The following is a 26,230-nucleotide window of genomic DNA, read 5'->3' on the forward strand; positions in this document are numbered from 1 at the left end:
GTCAGCGTACGAGGTGCACAGCACTAATAACCATGTTTAATGTTTGTGTACAGTGCTGCACAATAGGTGTTCAAAGTGCTGTGCTGAGAATAATTAATCCTCCAATACATTCATGTAGTAGGTGGATCAAGCATCACTTTCACAATTTCACAAGGGGGAAAAATAAAGAGGCTGTCAAATCTGAAGATGACTAACTAGAATTTGGTTGCCTGTCCTCCTCAGGCTCTTTCAAAAAAGAGGCAATGACAGTTCACAGACTCACATCCAAGATCTTTCCAGTTCTGTGGTTGTTCACTTCTGGGCAACACTGCCTTCCTAAAGCTACCCTTGTCTGCTAGTCTGGGATAAGACTAGGTATTTTTATTCCCTTGCTCATTTGAAGGATCAGGGATCTCAGTATTTATGAAACCTCAGACTCAGAATCCTAGAGTTTGGGTACTTTGCAATGCATTAGTGGAAGGAGGCAAGCTCAACATTAATACAAAGTTCAAGAAATCCCCCAGAAGGTCATGGGTTTGGAAGGAGGAAATGAAGGAACAATGCTTTAGCACCTATCACCTCTACGGCTTCTCACTACTGGCATGGGGGTGTATGTGGAAAATTGTCACTTTGGATCATCTTCCCAATACAGGGATGCAACTTAAATATTCCTCACAGAAGCCAGTTTAATATTCTGAAGTTCCTAGGACATCCTAACTCCTCAGATCTGGAGAAATACTGGGAGAGTGCATTGCAGTGCAATTTTCTGTGTCTGAGCCTTGGATGTATAAATGCATCAAGCCACCATACATTTAAGAACAGCAGTAAAAACCAACATTTGTTTTCAGTATGCCCAGTCTTTTAAAATTGACATCTGTTCTGAATCCCTGCACAGCTCAATGTTTTTCACTGCATTTCCAAAGCCATTCTTTTGTAAATAGATAATTAATGCTTAAATACTTCTTTCAAGAGGTTTCTACATTAACATAAAAGTAGTGTAATTATTGATGGTCAAAATGGCATGACTACAATATATAAATTCTAATTCCTTTTGCTGCTCTGAAGCTGATTTTTTTCATCTTCAACACAGTTTTAATCTGGTTTAAATGTGAGTATTACTGAACTTAAAGATATACCTGTTAAGAGAGGAAGAAAAATAATTACTATCATTTTGCAAAGCTGAGCAGTAAAGCAAAAGTAAAGCTAAGTCTAGTGACCACAAGTTTTTCTGAAGATCTTTTTTCAAGCCCTTTAAAAAGTAGAGATGACATTTATTAACAAATCTCTGATTCTGTCTACAGAATCTAATACTACAAGTTTAGATCAAATACAATCTAATTCTAGAAAGAGGTAATGTTCTAGTAGTACTAGTTATTACAGTTGGTAGACATCTTCACTCTAAAATATTTTTTAGTCTGAAAAAATCTTATCCTCTGTGCTGAGTTTGCCTAGGTCAGCTTCTGAAATGCATGTCAAATATTGTAATCCTTTTTTTGGCTGTGTTTGTGTGTGTACAACATGCAATAATATTTTCAGGAAAATACTCTGAAGAGCTAATTATTGTTTTCCATTACAACTCCAAGCCACTTTCTATTTTTTTATTTCCAATTTACCTTGAACTTGAATCTCAAATAGAAAGTCTGTCTTAGAAATCGGAAAATCTCAAGCAAACACACTGAAACAATATATATTACACAATGTGTTAGTTTAAGTAATCTTCCCAATCCATGCACAGAAGAGAATTCTCAGAGAAAAGATGGAAGTATGTGTTGCAGCTTATACCACAGATCAGCTATTTAGTTAAATTTCCAGGAAAGTAACCCACAAGCTCAAAGTGACAGCGGGTCCTGGAGCATACACAATTTGGAAATGATATTACAGTCTTGAGCAAAGGGAATTACATGAGCAACTGAGCCAAGCAGGCAATTTTCAGTGCCAACAGTAGAGGAGATAAAAAATAGAGATGGTTTTGGAGTCAGTATTTGATGAGTATACTAAGGCAGGACATATGTCTTTGTATTTGTCCTACAAAACGTTTGATTGACATGCAGGTAAGGAAGGGAATAAATAACAAAACCCAAAATAATGAAAAAGCTGCAGATTATTTTTGTCTGTTTGAAGTGTTATCATTAAAATCTCCTGAACATGCTGGAAAATTAGCACACATTCAAAGTCATACCATGCATTCTTATAAATCATCAGAAAGTTTCCCTGGATTCTTGGCTTTCTGTTCATTCCTACCATAAAACATACCTTGTACTTCATCTTATTCTGGTTCCCCAAAACTGAAATTTTAAATTTGCAAGAAAAATACAGTAAGAGAACAAGCTTGATAAAAAAAAGGAAAACTTTGAGATATGATAACAGGAGAAGGGTCTACTCAGAAAAAAAAGAAGGGAGGGCAATGAGCAGGTTGGCACTGTTTGTATGCTTTGTAAACTGACTATTCACCCCCTGTTCCCTTAATTTCCTAAGTTACCCTGAGAAACATCAGCAAATAGAAATCTCACTTGCAAAATACTTAATGATATTTCATGACTGGGCAATAAGAAGACAGATGAAACTGAACATAAATTTATGTAGAATAATTCAAAAAATTTGGGAAAAATATACTAACTATAGATGCAGTGATGAGGTCTGAACTAGGTATTATTCAGGAAAGACTTCATGGAATTGTATTAGGAAAATTTATGACAATGCCATCTCATTGTTCTGTTAAAAACAGAATAATCCACAAGACCAAAAAGGAAAAGAGAGCTAGGAAATTTCATTGTGCCAGGGAATAAACCTGTAGTGTTCTCAGAACACTGCAAATTCTGGTCTCACTCTTTTTATAAGGATGTGGAACAAAGAGGTACAAAGAGTGACACAGATGATCAAAGGCATTTAAGGACTTCTGAACAATCTTCAGCCTGAAAAATATCTTTAGGGCAGATATGGAAAGAGCCTAAAAATTCTTAAGCAGAATAAAGAATGATAAATTTTTCACTTGCCTCTTCCAGTATTAGGAAATACCAAATGAAACTAGTAGGCAACAGGTTCAGAATAAGCACAGTTCATCTCAGCATCCCTGTCATATTCTGGAACTCTGCTGCAAAACTGTGTCTGTGCTCAAACTTTGCACAGACCCAAAATGCAATTAAAAAACTCAGAGAAGAAAAATCTATATATTAAATTAAAAGTAATGCTGGACTGCCTACCAGATAAGGCTGAGAAAATAAGCACATACAGTGATCACCAACATTTTATCTCTTCCACAGCACAGAATTAGACACCAAGCCAGCCCTAGTGAAACCTCAACTCTCTCCCTGAGAAAGGGCTTAGAGAAAAAGACACATGCCAGAAAGCAATTAATCACCAGAAAGAACAAACTGAAATGAACTAGAGGGCTTTAGGGGTCGGAAGTATAAAACTTGGTGACTAAAGGGCTGCCAAAACAGAGCACCTGGGTACCAGCCCCAGGCAGGGACAATACTGGGATCATAAGCGCTGTTACCGAGGTGGTAGCGGCCTTCCTGGGAACCAGGGACAGTCAGAAAAAGAGAACAGATTTTAGGGGATGACTCATCCAGCCAATGTGCCTCTATTAACACAACACTTGAGCATGTGCTTGATAGAATCATAAGGCCCATGGAAGTTAATGATGGTAATGTAAAATAAATTTTCCATCAGACAGGCACAGGAGTTTTGTGTAAAGCGCAAAGATAAAATCTGAACTTGCTGAAGGGCGAGTTCATCTGGAAAGATGAAACAGAGAGATCAGAGTGGCACAGACCCAAGAGGGTATGGCAGAACTGAAAACTGAAAGGTGGGAATCAATGCTGCACATAGAAACTTGGAGCAAAAGTAGGAGGAGGGTTTGTATCTCGTGCTTGAGGGGAAGCTGAGATCAAGGGAAGCTGTACCAAACCTGGTGTTTATTGCAAGGCAAAAACAAAGTTGTAATCTAAGGACAGCAGGAGACACGGATTAAACAAAGAAGTGGGAAAGCGAGCCCTGTACATGAAGGAATAAACAGGGAAATCTGGCAGCAGCAAGGAAGAATGTCAGTGGAGGAAAAGTTGGTGCCAGAGTCTGTCAGTTACTTTCTCAAGAAACCAGTAAAATATTAAGGAAGAAGGAGAAGGTTGGATTAGCTGCAAAATTATGGAAGGTACTGGAAGCAGCTATCTAGAAAAATCAAAGCTGTTGGAGACTAATGCCTTCACAAAAAAATGGACAATCAGCAAAACCTTCTGAAATTCCTTCTCAATGGGGATGCTTTTAACCATTCTACCATTTACTGCAGATTTTGTGAACACTCAGTATATTCAAGAGTTGATAAACTGGTTGTTTAAAACAACCAAACAAAAACTTTATTAAAAATTTAAGTTAAATCTTTATTTTAAATTGCCAAGAAACTAAACAAAAACCTTTTAACTTGCTAACTTCCTGTATCTTAAATCTTTTGCTCATGCAAAAATATAACTCCAACCACCAAGATCACCTTTTCCCAAGCGCACACTACCATGAAATTGGAAGTATGCCTGAAAAGTCAGAAAATTAAGCCCTTTTTTTGAGAATAAAAATGATGAAGAGAACATCACAGAAATGCCTTGGGAAATCTTCCTACCATTCTGAGAGGATTTCAGCTTACAGACATCTTCAGAACACCGTACAGCTGTGACCAACAGGGAGGCAGATGGAGAACTGGAGACAAAAACTCCAATTGCAGCAAGCAATGAGCACAGCCCCATCCTTGCTCACCAGCAATATCCCAAAGCACTTCTCTTCCCACACCAGCAGATAAATAAAATCAGGATTATTTAGAAGGGGTAACCATATGGTTTGAATAATTTGTAAATGCTATTTTCAGCACATTACTATAATACATGGTAGAGACCTACAAAATAGGGTCAAAACTTGCTGTTTTATAACCAACCTGTTCCATTTGGGTGCAGAGACAGAGTTGATGGCTCTATATCAATTATTCCACATGCTGTTTTGACCTTCATAGTCACAGAAAAAAAAATTGTTCCATGTGGGGCATATTACTGGGTTGCTGAGCTCAAATAAATATTTATCAGCTTTGCTAATAATTATTTGCTAGTAAATATTTGTTTAAATTGTGAAGTCCTGACTTTCCTTTTTAAATTCCATTTCGGCCTACATGCATCTGTCTGCTTTGTGCCTTCCTAGTGGATTGCTGCAATATGTAGCAAAAAAAAAAAAAGGAAAAAAATGCAAAAATATCAACTATAAGAAAGAAAATCAACAAAAAACTTGAAATGTTACCCTTAAACTGGGTCCTTTCTCTCTCCAACTCCTTCATTCCCTCTCACCTTTTTTTAATTAATGAAATCTCAAAATCCAGAAGCCACTTTTATTCCAAATTAAGGTATCTGCAATGCTGCAAGAACAGCACTGATGAGGGTTTTTGTCTGGATACAGTGCATGCTTTCCAATTTTAATTTTTTTTTCTTTTTAGCATATACAAAACATTGCAGAAGCACATGTAAATCATCACTCTCTTGCCCAGTGGAACAGAATTTCAGTTAGCAATGCCAAAAGTTGCCTACAGAAGGCATCTACATCTGGTCTGCTATATCCAAGGCAGCAACCACAGGCACACAGGGTTTGCTTTGTTCAGAATTCATCTCTGTGGCACAGCTGAGCCTCAGATATAAAAAAAACCCTCAAACCTATGAGCCCTCTGGGGTTAAACAGAAAAATGTTTTCAGTCACAACAACTTTTTAGGGGAGGCAGCAAAGCTGTAACAATGTATGCAAGAGGTTTTATGTAAATCATTAAAGCCTCCTGACTTCAATTGTTGCTAACACCAAGAAGTTGCTTAATGTACACTTGAGAGTGTGAAGGCAGAACAGATGAATAGTCTCACAAATCCTATTTGCTCAGTTGGAAAAATGCAAAAATATTTGTTGAATCTAAGAAAAAAAAATCTGATTCCCGCTCACTGCCATTCAAATTTAAAAGTCAAATTAATATTCATGATTTCTGAGTGTGTGATGGTTTTTAACTGGGAGGCAGAAGGGGCAGATGCAATCAGTAAACAAATTTACTGTCGAATCCACACAGAATTCAATACCTACCTAGCCACTCGTTGAATTTTTTTACTTCGCTAGGAAGCCCCAGCTCAGTAAAATCACCAGCATGTATTAGCACATCTCCATATGGCATTTGGATGGGATCAGTTCTTGAGTGAGTATCAGAAATACAGACAAATCGCGTGTATCCTGGAGGCTTCGGAGCGTCATGGGGCACCGGATCAACCCTGCAGGAAATGCATCATAACAAGGTTATAAAGTATTTACCTACTCCTTAGTGTCTGCTTTGCAATTCTGACACTACTTTTTTACCTTTACAAAAGAGTACACAGACTTCTAAATCTGCCTGATGGAAGGATTTGTTAAAACAAACCTAACACTAATGGGAGGTGTAAAAATTCTTGATGTTCACATCACAACATTTGCAGTATTTGTTGGGTAGATAGATTAATTTAAAGAGATTAAGGAAAAGAGATTGGACTATGGCAGTAACTCTGACACAAATACAAATAAATCAAAGGTATTGCCATTTTCAAAGGAAAAGTATTATCCCATTTCATTGTTTAAATATGATTACACTGTACACAGGAAGAAGATTTATTTTAGATACATAAATACATTTAGATGCTTTTTTTCCCCCTAATTATAACTTCTTTTCTGCAAGTTACTCAATTTGAGCAAATTTAATTAACACATTTTGGAGATATGTTTCAGTGTGTTAATGCAAAGCAACATAAAAACTCTCCTAACAGCTGTAAATGTATGTTAAAGCCTGACTATTGTCAGGACAAAGTGACGACTTTCTGGGCTTAATTACACTAAATGAAATCAGATGCTGTGAGGGGTGAGGCTGCATTGTTGAGAACCCAATCTCTACATTCAAAACTGAAGAAACTAGAAGATCTGACCCCGTTTGATGAGACTCACTTATATTTTACAAGAGGAAATCAGAGAACACCCCTCTGTCATAGAAAGAATACTTGTTTTTAAATCAATCTTTTTAACCTCAATCCATATTTTGTTTGAATACATAGAAGAAAATCTATGTATATGCAGCTATACTGTATCTGCCACTCCAGTTAGGGAATTCTGGTGGAAAAAAAATTAAAAAGCAAGAGATGCAAGAGTTATATTGACGTCACTAGAAACCAGAGAGATATACAGAAATGTTATGAACTATTGTACTTTTACAACATTTCTTTTGAAAGAACAAATAAAATTAGTTTTGCTCACTGTTGCAGTATACAGTACATATTTCTATGCCTTGCTGGTTGTGCTTTAATTCAGGAGCTTACTTTTACATAAACAAACTCAGGGGAAAAACTTATAGAGATCTTTGCTTTTAATAATACTACTTCTGTTTACTAGGTAAATTTTCAAAAAGCATTTTAGTGCTTAAAAGGTGTAAGATAATAATCTTTAATCACTCAACCTTTTCTCTGTGTCAAAAAATCTATGAAATTTATAGGCAGATAAACTGAGGTGGTTTTGACAACTTCACAGGATAAGTGATAGGGTGAGGAACAAATCTAAAACATTGAAATCTTGTTAAATACAGAAAAAGGTCTTAGCATTTTCTACAATGTAACTACAAAACCAGAGTTTGAACCAATTATTTTGTACCCATCTTTGCCACATAGGAAGAAGAAATATTGGGGGTTTTTATAGCAAAACTGGAGGAGCAGCCTTTTTGTACAAACACCTTAGGGCTGTCTTTCTGAAGTTCAGGTTTTGAGCAGAAAGTAGCTGAATATGAGCTGAGGGGTAAACCCAGCTGTGATCAGATCCCACCTGATGAACTACATGCCAGGGACATATGTAAGCAGGGATGTAGTGGGAACTCCAAAATTTGGGTGGCAAAGAGTGCAGTGCTTGGACTCCAAGCAGCTGGAAACTCCTTGTGTAGGGCACTTGGGGAAGGGCAGATGAAGGAAAGGAGCTGAGATGTTAAAAATGTCTCTGTTTTGGAGGAGGAGAAAGCTGCACGGGGCAAGCTCCAGGGGAGGCAGCAGGAGTGCAGAGGGATGTGCATGGTGAATGGTGGGGCTCAGACTGGGAGGAGAGGATTTGCCCTCAGGTGGGAGCTGGGTGAAGGATGATGCAGTCAGTTCACAAAATGAACCAGGATGGTTGGATAAAAATGATGAGAGGCTGACCTTGGCTATCACTGTAGCTTTTCAAGCTAAAAGAATTAAACACCAGTGCAGTAAACTGAATTATTGCTCTCCCTGCCCAACACTTCCCAAAGCGAGTTACAGATGGCATTACTGAGCCAGCTTTAAATCACGGATGTTGCCTTGGCAAACGGAAGGATATGGACTGGTCTAAAACACCACTCTTTGACTTTTCATGGTAAGGTAGCCTTTAAATCAGGTATAGCTTCTCCTTCAGAAATCTTTTAAAGCTCATCACAGCAGCGAGCCGGGTGTTAGGGAGCAGTGTATGTTTCACATAGGAAGCTGTGTGGAAAGAACAGCAGACTTACCATGGCAACCCCATGCAGCCCATAATGCACATGCTTTGGATGGGGATGGGGAAGGTGCGGACAGCATTTTCCTGGTTGCTGAGGTATGTGTAACTTTTAAATTCTCTGCAATAAGCCAGAGAATTTTCGTGGGGAAAAGGCATCAATATAAAAAAACCCACCCAAATAAATGAGATGCAGATTTCTCATGTTGAAGTGATATGCATGCACTGAGACCATATATAGGTAAAAGCATATGTCAAGTTTCACAAACTCATCTAAGTTGTATTACTGGAAATAATTTCTGAAGGCTCAATCCCCATATTCTTGTGTAACGCATTCCCACAGCAGCTGTCACACCAACACCCAATGCGCAGCTTGCAGCATGAGCAGAGGAATACAGATCTGCTGATTATTTTTGTGCAAATGCTTTTGTTTTTCTTTAGATCAGTAGGAAAACTTGCAGAGAAACTGAAAAGTGAAGTTGGAACATCTTAGAGCAAAAACACTTCTAGAGGTTAGTTTATACACTAGACTTCAGTACTTCAGGAAGGAGTGAGACAGGCACTTTCCAGAAATGACTGATGGACTTGAAAACACTGGCAGAATTTACCATCCTTCTTGTCAGAGGCAACCCAGTCATCTCACAAGCACAGGGATGCCAGACTACGACAGGTCTAGAAAGGGCTGTCAGCATGTTCTGGGAGCTAAAACATCAAATAAGAAATCCAAACCTGCACAGAGGACCAAGGAAGAGCAGAAGAAAAGGAGCATACAACCCTCTGCTCCCCCTCACCCTGAGAGTGCAGATGTTAACAGGTCTGTATAAATGTTGCTGATTGTCTGCAACATCACTAATGGAGGTATTCTGAACCATGCACAAAGCCTTCGCCTCCCTGAAGTTAAGGACAAAACTTGCATGCACAGAAGCAGGGCTAGGATTTCACCCACAACAATCATGTGAATAAAAGGTGCTTTTGTCACCCTTTTTATGTCTACTTTTCCCTTCTTTGTTACTATTCTGTTCACTGGTAAGAAGAAAAAGCAATCCTGCTGGTATTCAGAAACATTATTTACTATTTCTGTACAAAGAGAAAGAGTAGGTCAGATTGTGGTACATGTTTCAATTGATTTGGCCTGTTTTTCTATTTGCACAAGCTTCTTCAATACTATTAATCATTCATGAGAGATTGCTAAACTCTTCTGAGGAACTATTTTCTAAGGATATCTTATTTTCAACTCCTTGCTTGGGTGCTGGGTTTCGATCATGTAGTTGACTGCCTAAGCCTCCAATACCACGATTTCTTACTGGTTAGAAGTTTAAGCAGCATATTGTTGAGAGCCAAGTAAATACTAATAAATAACTTTCTTCAGCCCAGTAAAAAACATTTAGCTTTTCAGATCAGGAAACAGATTTCTGAGTGCCCAGGAGTTGTCTGAATATTCACAAAGAAGAGCTAAACCTCAACAAATTAGGCAACCTGCATTTGGCATTTTCATTTGTAAAAGTATTTCAGAACCCACATTTGTTTGTTTGTACTTTTTCTACCATTTGCCAGCTCTATAAACAAAAGATGTTTCCCAGTGCTAACACTCAACTCATTTTACTGTTTGCATTTCAGTAAGATCTAAAAAACCCCAACACAGACCATAATATACTGCCCCCAAAAATCAAGTGTTTGCTCACCATCTTGATATACATGTTAGTCATCAGATTTTTTTTATATAATCTAATTTATGCCAAAAAGCATTCATTAAATAGACACACAGCATTCAACCAGGCACAAGTGCTGAGCTTTTTAACTGCAGGAATCATGACCTACACTTTTAAGTTATCAAATCACATTAAATACGAAAAATGTAAATTAGGTGACTATTTGTTCAGTCTTCCTAAAGGAAAAGGGTTCTCTTTAAAAAATGAAAACCAGCCATCTGATCTAAAGATAAGGCTGCTTCTCTCTTTAATATACACAATAAAATGGTGCAGACATTTTCATTCCCTATAAAAATATTTTACAGTAGAATTTTATACTTAATTTATTTGTAATAGCTTTACTGTTTTGCTCTTCCTTCTGGCTTTAAACTTTATGGCAGGTTTCATTTCGTAATTATAATTCTCCATTTTACGTTACAAGTAAATCATCTAGAGCAGTTAATTTTACTGATGTTGTCATTATATAAGAAGTCAGAAACAAACACATTATTTTAATTACTCTTTAAGCACTTGGCACTTTTGGAAAGTAAGTTTTCGGATGGGTGCCCACAGTATTTTATGTATTTATATGATTTTTCCCTTGTATGCAGCTGTAATATAACTAACCAAACAGAATGCATGCTGTACAGATCCAGGCTTGGTATTTTCAGCAACCATGTACATCAATATGCAAGTGCACAAAGCAAACAAACGTTAGTTATTAAGATTGCAGAAAGTATCATCCTTGTATCATCGCGTGTTTTATTGCCACTGCTTGTTTTTTATTTCTCTTTTCAATACCTAAGTACTATGTATTACACTTACACCGGTGAGGGAATCTTTCTCCCATCTTTTAACAAAGTACTTTTCAAATGGACTGATTTCTTGTCATTATAGTAAATATTAGAAAGGCGGCAAAAACAGCGTTCCTTGAATTCTTTGTGACTGGTCCATGGAATACCACATCGACAAGGCAATAACCATTCCGAAGGCTGTGCCGGAGCAATAACAGCACTATAATACTTACATTTGCACATGCGGGGGCTGGAAGCGTCCCTGGTTAATGTTGTAGAACGTGAAAGCCTGTGTGGGGTTGGAGCTGTACTCATCCACCTCGATGATGAGCCGGCTGTGCTGGTGCCTCCTGGCTGCCATGATGTGGGACTGGGCGAAGGCCATGTCTGCGCGCGGGGCCGGCACCCTCAGGCCGCCATCTCTGCTATCTCCCTGCTGCAGGGGCCAGCACCATGGCAGCCCCCAGCCCGGCCAGCACGCTGCCCTTCCAAACACCTGCGGCACAGGGAGACATGCAGCGTGACTGTCGGGAACTTCCTCTGCTCACAATTGCTTTGTGCAACGGGAGGGGAAGGCAGGCGGACAAAGACAGACTGCTCAAAGTACACAAACTTCTCTAGTCAGCAACCTGGTGAATGCACTTTAATTAGGGGTGGGAAGCATGGAGTGAAAGTAAACTCGCTACGCTTAGAAATGTATAAAAAAGACTTTGTGAGAGCTGTCTCTCCGTGATGCACAGAGGAGAGGAGCCATAGTAGCCCCCCTGTTGCACCCGACCTGTTAGCCTGGTTCAGCACCAATCTGATCTTTGCTTGTGGCCTTTTTACGATTGTATTTTAATTATTGAATAAATTCTCCTTATTAATCAAATTGGCTCATTCATTTATAATAAGAACATAGCTCAAGTATTTCAGACTTTCAATCCAAACCCAAAAGATAAGTCCAAGCCACATCAAATCACAATGTTTTTCCAACAAAATCGTTTACATTCTTTTTTTTTTCAAAGAACTGATGAAGCTTTATTCCCTATCCTCCCTCAGAAAACCCCCACCAAACCTGAAATGGAATACATGACTATGCACAACTCAAACGCAAGTAAATTGAACAGGAATTGGTTTAACTAAATTTTCTCAAAGTCTGTGACATTAGCAAGAAGCATTGCAAGTGCCTGTTCTTTACATCAACAGAAGAGTGAATGGCTTTCTGTGCACTCGATCCTGGTTTTATAGCATCACTGAAGGAACTCCTTGAGCACACAACTCCTTGAGTGAAGGACATATATAGGAAAGGTTCCCCTCTTCAAATAATTTCCAGTCAGTACTAGCCCAGCATTCTGAATTCACAGGAAAACAGAGTGACTCCAAGGCTAACACACAGTTAAAAGTTACTAAATATTAAAAAAATGTAAAATCCATACAGGTTTTATGTTTGGGAATAAATTTTTCCCCGAAGGTTATGCAACTCTAGAACAGCAGTACCATAATAGGGTAGGGGAAGAACAATGTGAAACTAACTGGAATGCAAAGAGTATCCCCTAGAAACAGCAGAAAGTAATTTAAATGAGAATTTTACTCTTATTTCCCAGTTTTAATAAAAAATGGATTATAAGCTATAAAGGTGGGTATTTTTACAGTATAACTTTGCATCCTTTTTAAAAGTTGTCTGACTTAAATATTGACTTTCATGTAAGCAGGGGCTCTTTTCTTCTAGGGAATACAAGCAATCTGATTCAAAGACGTATTTCATGAAAAGCCATGCTAGAATGCAACAATTCAGTTAATATGCAGAGTTTTGGAGAGCAGGACTAGAAATATTTTCTGTGACCAGGCTGATGTGCCTTTCTGCCATTCTGAAGGGACCACTGCCGAGAGTGATGGATGAGGGAGTCACTCAGATTTTTAAAGCTATTTACAAGTACTTAGGTCCAATTCAGTTTAGTGGCAGTAAAGCACTTAAGCATCTTTAAAAATCTGGGCTGCAGCCCTCTGCTTAACTACTGCAGATGTTAAGTGCTCCAAGAAGTGGCAGAGTATTTTTGTTTGGGAAAATCTTGTTCTCAGGAAGCCAAAATGAAAGATTCAGCTTGGTTTTTGTTACTGGCTGAATGGCTGAAAGATGATGACAACTTGCTGTCACTAACAAGCCACAGCAAAACAGCCTCAGAATAAAGGAGCAGATTCCTACATGCCCTCCCCTAAAACGGAGTGGTAAGGAAATGCTAGAATAACAACAAAGAAAATTTGGGATTTCAAACACTTTCAGACGCTGAGTTCAGGCTACAGAAGAAGCAGCAGCACAAAGGAATGTGCCAGAGCAGGGGGAGGGAAGGGAGGCACGATCCTTGTAAGAATAATCAAGTATAAATTGCTGCATTTAGGAAATAAGAAATTATGACAGCAGATGTGAAGAACCTTCCCTAAGGAGCTTCCTGTATTAAATGATGCATTTGTAAAGTTTGAATAGTCAAGGTCAGAGATTTTATAGGGGGCAAACTGTTCTAAGTGAACCTACTTCTGGTTGAAAGAAACTATTAGAACTGGTGACCTCTAGAAATATTCTCCAGTAAGAGAAATAATTTATGATTCCACACCTCCACATAAGGATTTCAAACTACCTGAAAAACACAGCCTTTTGTTTACAATTTGGGGATTGCGCCCACTTTACACACAACTGAACCGGGGTTTCAAAGGAGTTAAGGCACTGCCCTAGGGACCCAGAATGTCCCTTTAGCCTTGGGAAGCTCTCAGGAGCTCACAGCAGCTGAGGTAACAGCTTCTGTCAGTCTCCTCTTTGGCTTCTGTCCTTTACAGCTTGTCACAAGTCAGATGTCAAGTCTGCTCCAGAAACAGCAGATAAACGTGCATGTACCCCAATATCCACCCTTGGGCTCTCTTCCTCTTTCTGGGTTAGCGGAATAGCACGTACCAACACAATCTAACTCAAAAGACAAATTTGTTTGGGAACAGAAAAACATCCAGTACACTGCTCGACACACCCTTAGTGCTGAAGAGCTCTTTTAAGCAGGGAATCCACCCTTGCCCACGGGAAAGTGAGTGAACCACACACCATTTGGCCAGCCTGAGAGAATGGCAGCAAGCACCCAGCAAAAAGTTCATTCTATATACAGGTGAAAAATGGGAAGGCAACCTGTTTCCTTTGATGCAAAACAAAAAACAAACAAACAAACAAAAAAAACCCACAAACAAACAAACAAAAAAAAAAACAAAAAAAAAAGAAGGGAAGGGAAGGGAAGGGAAGGGAAGGGAAGGGAAGGGAAGGGAAGGGAAGGGAAGGGAAGGGAAGGGAAGGGAAGGGAAGGGAAGGGAAGGGAAGGGAAGGGAAGGGAAGGGAAGGAAGGAAGGGAAGGGAAGGGAAGGGAAAGGGAAGGGAAGGGAAGGGAAGGGAAGGGAAGGGAAGGAAGGGAAGGGAAGGGAAGGGAAGGGAAGGGAAGGGAAGGGAAGGGAAGGGAAGGGAAAAATGCAACAGTATATTGAGTCTTCTGCTCAGTGACAGTCACTCAGGACCAATCCTGGACACATAAAAACCATAAAAACAACTTGGAAAGGGAAGTTCTGGGGAGAGGAGAGGAGAGGAGAGGAGAGGAGAGGAGAGGAGAGGAGAGGAGAGGAGAGGAGAGGAGAGGAGAGGAGAGGAGAGGAGAAAGGAGAAAGGAAAAAGGAAAAAGGAAAAAGGAAAAAGGAAAAAGGAAAAAGGAAAAAGGAAAAAGGAGAAAGAAAAAGGAAAAAGGAAGAAGGAAGAAGGAAAAAGGAAGAAGGAAGAAGGAAAAAGGAGAAAGAAAAAGGAAAAAGGAAGAAGGAAGAAGGAAAAAGGAAAAAGGAAAAAGGAAAAAGGAAAAAGGAAAAAGGAAAGGAAAGATCTTTTAAAAAAAAGGAAAAAAAAAAAAAGAACAGCAGACATTGAAACGCCCTGAATGCCCTGTGCTAAACAGAAATCATCTATGTAACACACAGGATCAGTAAGCATAATTCAGTATCAAGCCGATAATTCAGTATCAAGCTGATTTCAAGCTCATTTCAGAAACATACACAGATGTCTTCGAACCTTACCTTTCAGTCTATGGTTTTCTTCCTGCATAAGTGATTGGCTGACTACTGACATTCTTGGTGTTCGACAGAACAAGCTGTCTCCTTCCAGCTTGACTGATAACCAGACTGACACCCATTACTCCCCTCTTTCTCTTTCCATTTCCAATAGTTCCCCAAATTGTAACTTTTCCTTTCTTTTAATATTCTGAAATGTATTCCTTTCCCAAACCACAGTATAAAATGCAGCAGGGAAATAATTATCTGCTTCTGCAGAATGCAAGTTTTAAAATTATATGCCCAGCATTAACAACACAGAGAGTTAAGACTCAAATCCCCACAGCAACAACATGCTAACCATCCTCTTCCCCCAGACTTATGGAGCTGCGGGATGTCTGCCAGGGAAAAACAGAGAAATGTAAAAAGGACTGCAAGAACATGAATACTAAAATAAATATCACAAACCTGGCTGTTGGAATCACAGACTGAGAAAAAGCTATTAAATCAGCTAAGCCATCTTCTTACAGAAGGCAGGAATGTTCTCTGTACATTAATTTCCTGCTGTTTTCTCCAGCGTGTGTTCAAATGGGCCCCAAAGTCCACTGTGTGCAATGGACACTGCTCCAGCCTTCAGAAGGCTCCACATCAGGACAAAAACTGTGAGGACTGAAACACCTCTCCGAAAGAATTACTGGACTAGGCAGCTAGGACTACTCAGATATATTTAAGTATTTTAGGAAGTCCTCAAATAAATCTTTGTATTAAGATTTATTTTTTAGTTTTTCAGCCTGAAATTTCTGCTGTTATATCTCACCAGCATAAATATTTCCCCATCTACATGAACTTCCCAGCCTTTTTATACATCCTATTTATCTTTTCTTTTTCATTTCAAGCCAATGTTTTATTTTGATCTCACTTCTCCACTCACATATTTTGCTTTATTCTAGGTTCACTCTCATGACCACTGTCTCTTGCCAAATCTCACTCCACTGCCCCACTGTTCTCTCCATCATCCACCCTTTGTCTCAAGTCTAAAAACACCACTTACACTTCTTGAAAATAATTCCTGCAGTCCACAATGTGAATCCAGACTTGAAGCTACATGGATCAAGCAGATGTCACTGAAATAATAATTAGAAACCAAGATAAAATATTGATTACAATAATTTTAAGAATGATTTTTAAAAGTCAGTAATTGGGAGAAAACTAAAAAGGTGTTCTCTGTTGAGGATTGAACTTTGCTAAGTTGCAAACATCTGAAGGTCAAGAAGCACAATGTGACTGTAGCACATCGCAGCGAGAAGCTGAACAGGGGTAGTTGCCAGATTTTCCACCACCAGTGAGACAAAGAAAGAAGAGAATGCTGGAACTCTAGGCAGTACCAAGGTCAGGGGCAAAGAGGCAGCTACAGAAAACAGGTTCATTTTGCTCAGCCAGACTCTCAAGCTGATATCTGGGGAGGCAATGAAAGCACAAAATGTATCAAAAAAAACAAAAACAAAACAAAAAAAAAAAAAAAAAAAAAAAAAAAAACCCAAAAAAAAAAAAACCAAAAAAAAAAGAAGAAAAAAGGCAGAAAGACAAGAGCAGGAAAGCACCTTAAAGAGGAGCATGAGAGTTTGTGATAGACTACACGGTGACACACTTGCTTCTCATGCAAATCTTGGACACTGCTAACCAGAAACTCTTTCAAGAGCTTTTACAAGCGCCCAGGTCTTCCCTATACTTGAGTGCCCCTCATAAACTGACATATCATCCCTTACATGGGGAAGTGGACCCTTTATTTAAACCTCCAAAGTCACGACAATTGTCATAGCAAAATTTTTGCAATAACGAGCTCCACCATCACAAATTCCTGCTTTAGCTTTAACTCCTGAAAATGCTTGTTACAAACTGACCACCAGTAAGTGAACATACTGAGACCAGAAAAGCAACCACTTACTCTGAGAAATACTAAGCTTACTTAAGCTGAAAATACTAAGGGTTTTTGCTAAAATACCCATTTCACACAGTTCAGATAGAGGCCAATCAATGGAATCAGTCTGCTATCTTCAGTTCTGCCACCGGAAAATGAATATTGAAATAATCCTAAAAAGGCATTCTTCTGCGGGAAAGGATGAGCCAGGGAAATCACACTGCTGTTAAAATCTTTCCAGAGAGATACACTTTCCTCTTCCTCCTCTTCATCTTCTGAAACAGCATGCAGGTCCTGGGAAAGCAAAACCACTGAGCCTCCCCCTGGCAGCCTGGTGTGCTCACCTGACAAATGAGGAGTTTAAAGGGAAGGAAGCACAGTCAAATGTCATGGAGACACTTGAGGATTTTAAGTTTGATCATGCACACTTCGACTGATGGAATCATTAGGCTTCCTAAATTAATAGGATTTGTCTGAGGAACATTTCCCATTGCATTAAAAAAAATAAACAAAACTAAATTCACTTCTAGGCCCTTTTAGAAAACACCTGAGGTGGTTTTCTGTGCCAGCAAATCTAAATTTGATAACTGTTATCAGTCAAATAATACTCAGTTCTGTGACTCTGTCTTTTCCCTGGAAGTCATAGCTATTTCCATCCACATAAGCAAAACCAGGGAACGTAATTCTGAATTACCTGTAAGCCTCAAAACCCTACTCTATTTGTCCTCATCTGTTTAGAGTCTCATATTTCACATATCAATGAATACTTCAGTGCCTCATCATATATCTCACATATTTGTTAACTGCAGATCTGCAGGGCACTGAGCAATCTCATTTCTAACATGGGGAAAAAAACCCCAGTGACTTAAACAGACCTCTTATTTCTCTATAATTCCAACCACCTTAACCTGCATTAGGAAAAAAAGCGGGCAACGAAATCCCCCAAGTTATTTCTCACCATTCTAAAATGCACATCATTGCTCTCCTTTGCAGGTTATAATGACCTGTCACATACAGTATGAGAAAACTATTGACCAAATTTTTTTTCTTCAAATTAGTTACTTCCTTTGCTCTAGAACATAAATATTGCACATTTCTCTCATTATTTTCTTTATAAAGAACACGAACATACTTGTGAGCTTTAACTGTAATAAAAAGATATATGGACACAGCAAGTACAAAATGAGATAAATTATTTGGGTTTGGGGACTATGTGGTAACATCCACTTCTATGAAGTTTCATCCAAAAATATACTGTACCTACAGCACACCAAAGTTCTGACAATGCATCCAGGAAAGGATATAGACACTGAGTTCAGAAAATACAAAAATGGCACATTTACCTAAGAAATCCAATCCTGTATTTATTTAAAGCAGTTACCACTTAGAAACCTTCTTTGTCAGTCTTATTTTGAATGATCATATGATTTTTAATTACTTTTTCTCATTTTCCTACTTAGTTCCCAAAACTATACAGTAAATGAATATTGTATTTATGAAAATTTAGTTTTGTTTTGGCTCATTAGCAGTATCATTTTCTGAATCAATTTCTCATCCGTACAAATAAACTGTTCATTTATTCAATTTGAAAAATCAACAAAACCTAATAATATTGCTTTGTTTCCATCTTAAAATTCTGCTTTACTTTATATGAAATATATTTTAGATAGTGTAGTGGTCTAAAATTTACAAATAGACTGAATATTTGTCAAGGCTAAATGCATTATTGTAATCCTACATACAATAGTGACTGAATGTATAAAAACATTGTAATATTTCAATGAAATATTTAAATGGATACTTTTTTAAGTAAAACCAATAGTTTTTCCTGAAAAATATAATATTTTCACTCAATATTACCTTTAGTTATCTAAAACTACCTGCAGAGGTAGATAATCTATGTAAGTAATTACCTCTAGGGAAGGAAATTTTAAATAAATATCTAAGAGCCACAAAAATAATTTCTCACTTTTGCCTGAGTCTCTGGCAGTAATATATAATCTGCTATGTTACTGTAAACCATGTGTATATATTCATTCAGGAAAAATTAGAAGTCCCCAAATGAGAATACTCATTCTAAAGGAAAATAGCTAAAAATACAAGTTATGCAGGAAATTACAAAAAATGGACATTCCAACAGAAATAAATTAGGGTTGTGGGGGTTTGATTCTACATTTCAGTTTGCAATTTGGGCATGTCATCTACTCCTGAATCTTTCAAAATATTATTTACTGAGAAGAAGACTAAGTACTGAAACATATTTAAGACACAGTTTGGTTTAATTTTAAATTGAAGAATGTCCTTTTTCTTTACTCTTTTGTGACAACTGGCCACATCCTCATTTCCTAGCCTAGTACAAGCCCTGCTGGGTGAAAGCCACTTGCCTGCGACACTGACTTTATCCAAATTGCTTTCAGTGGAATTTGTGTGTAATAAATTGACAGGCTCTTCCCTTTTCGTGCAGCAGCCCTGCTTGGCTGTGGATTCATTTCTACTGCCAATATTCTCATCTGATTTCAGAAAGAAATCTGATGCTAACAACTCTTGAAAGGACAAGAGCACAAAAGAGAAGTGGCCCATCCATCCCTGTAGTTCAAGATGAATGAAATGCCAAAGTACCAGCACACATGTCAAAGGTGGGATGTAGAACACAGCTCACATACAAATATATTTATAGTGATACTACTTCTGACATCAGTGTCTCTTTTTCTAGTAAGACCTGGAGATAAATTAGAAAATTAAACAAGCAAATCCTTCACAGCTACATTTTTTTCTCTTACACATAAAACTTTGAAAATTTACTATGCTGTCATATTACTTCTGCTGTTTCCACTTCTCTCTCATTTAGCTGCATCTATCCCACTGAAACCCTTCATGTCATCTGATTCATGTTCAGGGAGGGAGTCACTGGGATTGTTACCTTTATTTTTCCAGGTATTGCCTCCAGGACTGATGTAAGGAAAAAACAGTCAACAACCACTTCTACCCTGAAGTCATGTCCACAAAGAGCCCCCCTACATGGTCCACATGAGATAAAGAAAGGCTGCCCCTGAACTATGCACTGCCCATCAGCTGATTCACTGGCTGCTTGAAACACTCACATGAAAAATTTTAGTTGCACTGGTGAAAAGATTTTCATGGGACACAGAAAAAAATGCTAAAATAAAACTACACAGTTTAGAGATGGAAAGTAAGTGGAGATCAAAATGTAAAAATATCTGTGAGGAAAATAACCAAATTCTGAAACAAACTCACTGTACATTTTTGTTTCTTTTCCCTTCTGTTTTATTTGATCGACATGGTGAAATCGGAACATTTTTATGATGTTGACAAACCTGAGGTTTCCACTAATACGTGTTGAAATTGACATTTATTGTCATTCTTGCTGAAGGTACAAGCCAGTTAATCTCTGTCAGTAGCTAAACTCTAATCTACCCCATCCCCACTACAGGCAAGGTGTCTTAAACTTTTACCAAAATCCTCTCATATTAGGGACACAGTGTTGAGGGACAAAACTCAGAACAGCGATACAGTATAGAAAACCTCCAAGTAGAAATGTTTTGCTTTTCTACCAAAGAACCAGAAGAAAGGCTGTCCCACAAAGCCAAAATAATCCTTTTATGAATACATTCTGAGTGTCCACAGACCAGGTGAAATCCAGCAGCAAATGAAGCTGGATACAGCTCTACAATAAAACAGTCTCTGCCCCAGATTACAGCCTCCAGAAACTCAACAAAGGATATGGGAGGAAAACAACGTAGCACATGAATTATCGGTGCAATGGCAGCACACTGTGTTCCTTCAGTTTTCTTTTATGAAAAAATAATGCAAGATTAGCATCACAAAAGACAGAAGTGGGAAGAAGATGGGATCTGATAAGAGTCAGTGAGAGGAGGGAAAAGGTGATAAGGAATCAAGTGGCGTGCAGGGTGCTGGAGTTCCACAGCGCATCAAGCGCAGTCATGCAATTCCGAGAGCAGGCAAAAAAGGAGGCTTGTGCAAAACAGCCAATTAGGAAAACATGGAAAAAACAATCAAAAATATCAGTCACCATCTCCTCCTTCATATGCCACTTGTGCAGCTGCTCTGCTGGCTTCAGTCTTTGGTTCAGTGACAAGACCCTAGATGCCATAAGGGAAGCTGGGCTGACTGCATGACAGAGGAATTCAATTTAAAAGGTGAAGAGGATACACCACATAAAAAGTGAGCTTGCAAAGAAAAGTGATACACTCTTGGTTTTAGCAGAAATGTACAAATTAGACATATGTAACAAGTGAGGGCTAATGCTTGCAGTTGAAATGTGTTTCTGCATTGCACCTCTCAATCAGTAAAGACAAGCCCTTACTGCACTGTGATTAGTCTGACACAGAATACAGCGTATTTAAATGATATTATGAACTCAACCTTTACTCCCATAGTAAATCATAGCATATTAAATTGTGACTGAATGGAAGATGCTAAGCATTTTGTGTTTAGGTTACTATAATGAATTCCAAATCCGTTATGACGGCAAGTTGCCTCATATATAACATGATGGCTAATTGTTGATCCTAATACAATTCTCACTGCCTAGGCAAAGCATGGCAAAACTGCCACACTTGTTGACAGTCTCAACAATGAGGTCAAGCAGTGAGCAGCACCCAGGAATGAACTGTTTAGACTCCAGAGGTGGTTGCTGCAGAAGCACGGAAACAGCCAGTACTGCAACAGCAATACCACTTTTTACAATGGATCTTATCAGGGGCTGTCACTCTGCAACCTTGCCTGAGCATCACATTCTCATGCTATTTTATTTGTAATTACATTGACTGAAAAGATGATTTTCTAATGGGAAGTTAAAGGATAACAATCCAGCGACCTTAAAGAACTGTCTTACATTAACCAACCTTGCTTATATTTTGAAATATAACCTAGAATAGCCAGGATTTAAAATGAAGGTTTTAAGTTAGAAATAATAATTAGAAACCTTCCTCGCAGACAGATGAAACTGACCTATGGAAAATGATGACAGAACCCAAACCAATGTATGATCCAGAACACCCAAATTAAAGTTTCCAGGGCTACACTGAGTCTTATTTTGAAAGCTCATATTGTATGTTGCGATATTCTAATATTCCTTCATGTAACTGAACATGTGAAAAGGCTCTTCCTTCAGCTTACCTTGCACATCCCGTATGAATTCTTCAAAACAAAATTCAGCAAGGATCAAATGGACTGCACTGAATTATTTGTATTATGTTTATTAACCATAAATGAAATATGTCCTCATAGATGAAAAGCATTAAAATTCTCAATTATGAATGCACTTTCTAATTACTATTTCATATTGTTTCCATATGTCTGTAAACAAGAAACTGACTGGGTAATTGACTAAGCAGTTACCTGGTTTCAGGGGATTTGAGTCTCCTTCCTTGTAATTCAGTGGCAGACCTCAAGCTGACTTAAAAACCAATGATCTCTTTATACACTTTTACTTGTTCTACTAAATAAAAAAGTCCACTTCAGTGTAACTCTTCAGGTCAAGACGACTGCACCTGCGGCAGCAGATCTGAACATGTTTGGTTCCTAGTAGGACATTATTCTTGAGGTTTTGTTCTGATTTCATATAGTACATTCAATTAAATAAATATGACCACAAACTACACCACATTCTATGAACCATTAAGTGAAGAAGCAGAAACATCAATGTCAGAGTCATCTATGAATGTATGCCAGATCAGAGCTCCAGTCTGCTTTACATTCCTGCTGACAGTTCCCATAATGAGCATGCAGCATTAAATAAAAACCATGACCTGTTTAAACAAAGATCAGAGCACCAGCTTTATCTTTCCATTCTCTAATGTTTGTTGTTTGGCATCACAAACTAACACCAAAGCAAGTCTCTTGTTAATAGCAGCCCAGAAGGTTTTCATATAGGGCATGAGAGGATGGCTCCTGTCCACCAAGAACATTTGTGTATCTTTAAAATGGGCATTTTACTGCACACGAACATATACAGGTATTCTCTGCAGTTACTTTGCTGTGAATTATACCACAGGAGATCAGGAAGAGAAGAAAGGTGATAGAGGGGATAGTGTACAAGCAAGAAATTTTAAAGATGTGTTATGTCTCAGATAGCTTGAGACAATGAAACAAATCCCAAGAGCCAAGCTAAAACTGTTTAAACATACCATTGAAATTTTATGGGTAGTAACTAATATTAATCAGTTCACAGACATATGATACAAGGGAAAACTACTACATTTAATAATTTCAAAAAAATTCATATACAAATAGAAATTAGTAACCCCCCTATTTTTGTAGTACGCTACCAGAGAATTTACAGTGTCTGGCATCACGAAACTGTTTATTACAAATAGGTGCAACAGAGATTGCCATTTTTCAATGACTCCATAACTGGTCTTTTCAAAAGATGCATGATTTTTTGGTAGTCAGATTTCAGATATACACTTTTAAAATGTAGCTTTGCATTTTAAATAACTACCTTAGAAAAACTGAGAGTTCACTTCATCACAAGCTAATTGCAAATTTTCATAATCATGCCTAGTTATCAATTTATCCAGAATATCTGGAGCTCCTTTACATTAGTCTAAATTAACCACAAAATTCATTAAACTGAAGTTGCAATGGCTATCAATACCATACATTATCAGCAGATCTCTCAATGATAATATTGTTAAGGTACAGACTGTGCAAGCAGGAATCTTCAACTATTGATCTTCCGCCAAAAAGATGGAGCATTTAAAATCTGCCCAGTTGCTTCACGTTTCCCATCTGTACCCTCAGTGTTACCCACGGACAAGCACACCCATTTATAAATGTATTCCACACTACCCATCTGAAAGTGCGAGATAGAAAACGCTAATCCTAAGAAAGCAGTGAAAAGAACTGAAATCTCTATCTAAATGTCCTCAACCTTTTTACCTTTCTTTTTGGTCTGTTATACTGCTTTAAGCGTGCTGGATACCAAATAACGGCGCAATAAATCACATGCAAATCGGCATGAATCCTACCAAACTTATTCGAGCGGTTTCCTCCCGGAACGAAACTTTGGAGGTCACTCAATCCTCTCCTACGACAAAGGGAAGTTCTTCCTCTTCCATCACCCCTTCCCCCGGCTGTGCGACGGGACTATCGGGGAAGGCGCGCACGGCTTTTCCACGGGGGCTTCCTCGGCGGTGCTGGCCGGTGACGCTGAGCACGGCGGGGGGATGCGAGGGACAAGCGGCCGGGGCGCCCGGGGCTCCCAGCCCGGCCTCCGCGGCAACTCTGCGAACAAAGTAACTTCGCGGCTGGGCGGCGGCGGGGCACGGCGGGGCAGCGGCCGCTCTGCCCTCGCCAGCGAGCGCTCTCACGGCCGGGGAGAGCAGCCCCGGAGGGGCAGGCAGGGTCCCCGGAGCGCAGTGCCAGCCCTTACCTTGCTCCGCAGCCGCTCCGCACGGCCGGCGGCAGCAGCGCCGCGGGGCCGGGGCACGGAATGCTGCGAGGCTCCCGGCGCCTCTCCCTCCGCCTCTCTCCCGATCCTCAGAAAAGCCCTTCCCCCCCCCCTCGCTCCCCCCCTCTCGCCCGCCTCACTCTCGCTAGCTTTGGGGCATAGATATTATGTGTATATATATGTGTGTGTGTGTGTATATATATATATATATATTTTTTTTTTAAGAAGCCAAGGGGAAGCTTGGTTGGGAGAAGCAAAACCCTGACGCGCTTGGGGGTGGGTAGGTGGGGGGTGCGGCTGGGGGGGCTTTAGACCCTCGCACGGCAACACAGGCGGACCCATCCCCCCCCCCGTCTCCTCGGTCCCCAGCCGGGGGAGGCGGTCGAACCTCACCGCCTTCCACCGATCCCGCATCGGGAACGGGCCCTGCGTGCGATTCTCCCGCCCGGGGCGGCCGCCCGGACCCCAGCCCCGACCCCCATCCCTGCGGGGGCAGCGGGGCGGGTGGGCTCCCCAGATACGTACCTTGCCCGCCGGGGCTGGCTTGAGGACGCAGGATTTTGTGCGAGCGATCGTCTCCTTCTCCGGGAGCTCAGCCTCCCCTCCCCCCCGCCTCCCCTCCCCCGCCTCCCCCACCTCCTTTGGGGGGCCAGGAATCCCCCACTACCGGCCCTGCCTCCTCCCCGCCCGGCCGGAGCGCTGATGCGCCGGGGCCGCGGCGCTGCATGGCCCCGGAGCTCGGTGCCCGCGGCCGGGCTGCGCTGCGGCGAGCGCGGGCTGTCCCCTCCCGCCGCGGGCGCGGGTCAGCGGGGGCGGCGCGGGGCCGCCTCCGGCGGGAGGGGAGGCTGCGCGGCCCGGGGCACGGCATCCTCGGGGAGCGTGTGCGTGCGGTCGGCAGGCGGGACACTCCGCGCCGGCCTTTCGGGAGGTGGCGGTGCCGCTGGTCCCCCTCCTTCTCGCGGCGGTCAGGGGGAAGTTTGGCGCCGGGGCTGCGGGGGGGCTCTCCGGGCAGCGCCCCGCGGCCAAGAGAGCCGCTGCCCGTCCGTTCGGCAGCGCAGGTGGTGGTGGGCGAGAAGGGCGCCGGGGGGACTCCGGAGGTCCGGTCCTGGCAGGATGCAGGGGGACACGGGGGTGGCCGAGGAAAGGTCCCTTCCCTGACAGCGCCTGGTGTATTTCTCAGAGGCACCGAGCACGCACAGCTTCCCTCGGCTTCGAAATCAGGCCGTCGTAGAATCATAAATATATAATATTGCACTCCTATGATATTATCAGTAGAGAGCAAGAGAGTTAAACGCATGCATTGAGGAGAGGCAAATTACATGTAAAGGGTTTTACTGCACAACTGCAGAGCGCTTCTCAAATGAAAAAATTTCAAATCCTTACAAGAATAAATTTAATTCCTGCTCGCATGTTCCCGTATCGCCTGCTAGGCAAGAAAGCGTGCTGGATATCGAGCAACGATTAGTGGAGTTACATCTGGGTTGGGTACACATGGTGCCTTACTGCTGATCAAACAGCAGGCTGAAAATCCCGAGCTGGAAAATACCCATTCTGGACAGAATAATTGTACTTTCCACATCTCTTCCAGGTCAGGATGAAACAGAGAGCCCTGGGAAGCGTTTTGGAGGAGAGAAAAGAAGCCATCGAGCCCCACTCACGGTCCTGTGTGACCGAGCAGAGCCAAACTCGCACGCAGGCTCTGCCCGGGGCAGGGGGACCCCACGAGAAGTTCCCGTGCCCTGGGCAGAGGCTCAGAACTCCAAAACTGGACCTGAAAACCTTCCCCCACAGCTTTCATTGCTGGCAAAACATACGTATTTATCTTGAAAGTTTGCTTTTTGACCTGTCAGCGGTTTTGCAA

General features: G+C 40.5%; 1 protein-coding gene across 5 annotated transcripts in view; it reads right to left on the reverse strand.

The window, feature by feature from the left end:
- The window catches only part of MPPED1 (metallophosphoesterase domain containing 1), a 60,926-nt gene extending 35,947 nt beyond the window's left edge, over nt 1-24,979 (reverse strand). The window contains exons 1-5 of one of the 5 annotated variants that reach the window (XM_030959522.1): nt 24,895-24,979; nt 23,948-24,203; nt 16,068-16,140; nt 11,209-11,471; nt 6,070-6,251 (exon numbers count right to left, since the gene is read on the reverse strand). In XM_030959522.1, coding sequence (XP_030815382.1) covers nt 6,070-6,251; nt 11,209-11,360 — 334 coding nt within the window. In that variant the 5' untranslated portion in view covers nt 11,361-11,471; nt 16,068-16,140; nt 23,948-24,203; nt 24,895-24,979. Of the gene's footprint in view, nt 1-6,069; nt 6,252-11,208; nt 11,472-16,067; nt 16,141-23,947; nt 24,456-24,894 lie in introns of those variants that run through there. The other 4 variants (XM_030959523.1, XM_030959524.1, XM_030959521.1 and 1 more) reach the window with 4 other exon arrangements.
- Nucleotides 24,980-26,230: the final 1,251 nt, after the last annotated feature.

Source organism: Camarhynchus parvulus, chromosome 1A, assembly GCF_901933205.1.
Source record: "Camarhynchus parvulus chromosome 1A, STF_HiC, whole genome shotgun sequence".
In the NCBI taxonomy this organism is placed as follows: Eukaryota; Metazoa; Chordata; class Aves; order Passeriformes; family Thraupidae; genus Camarhynchus; species Camarhynchus parvulus.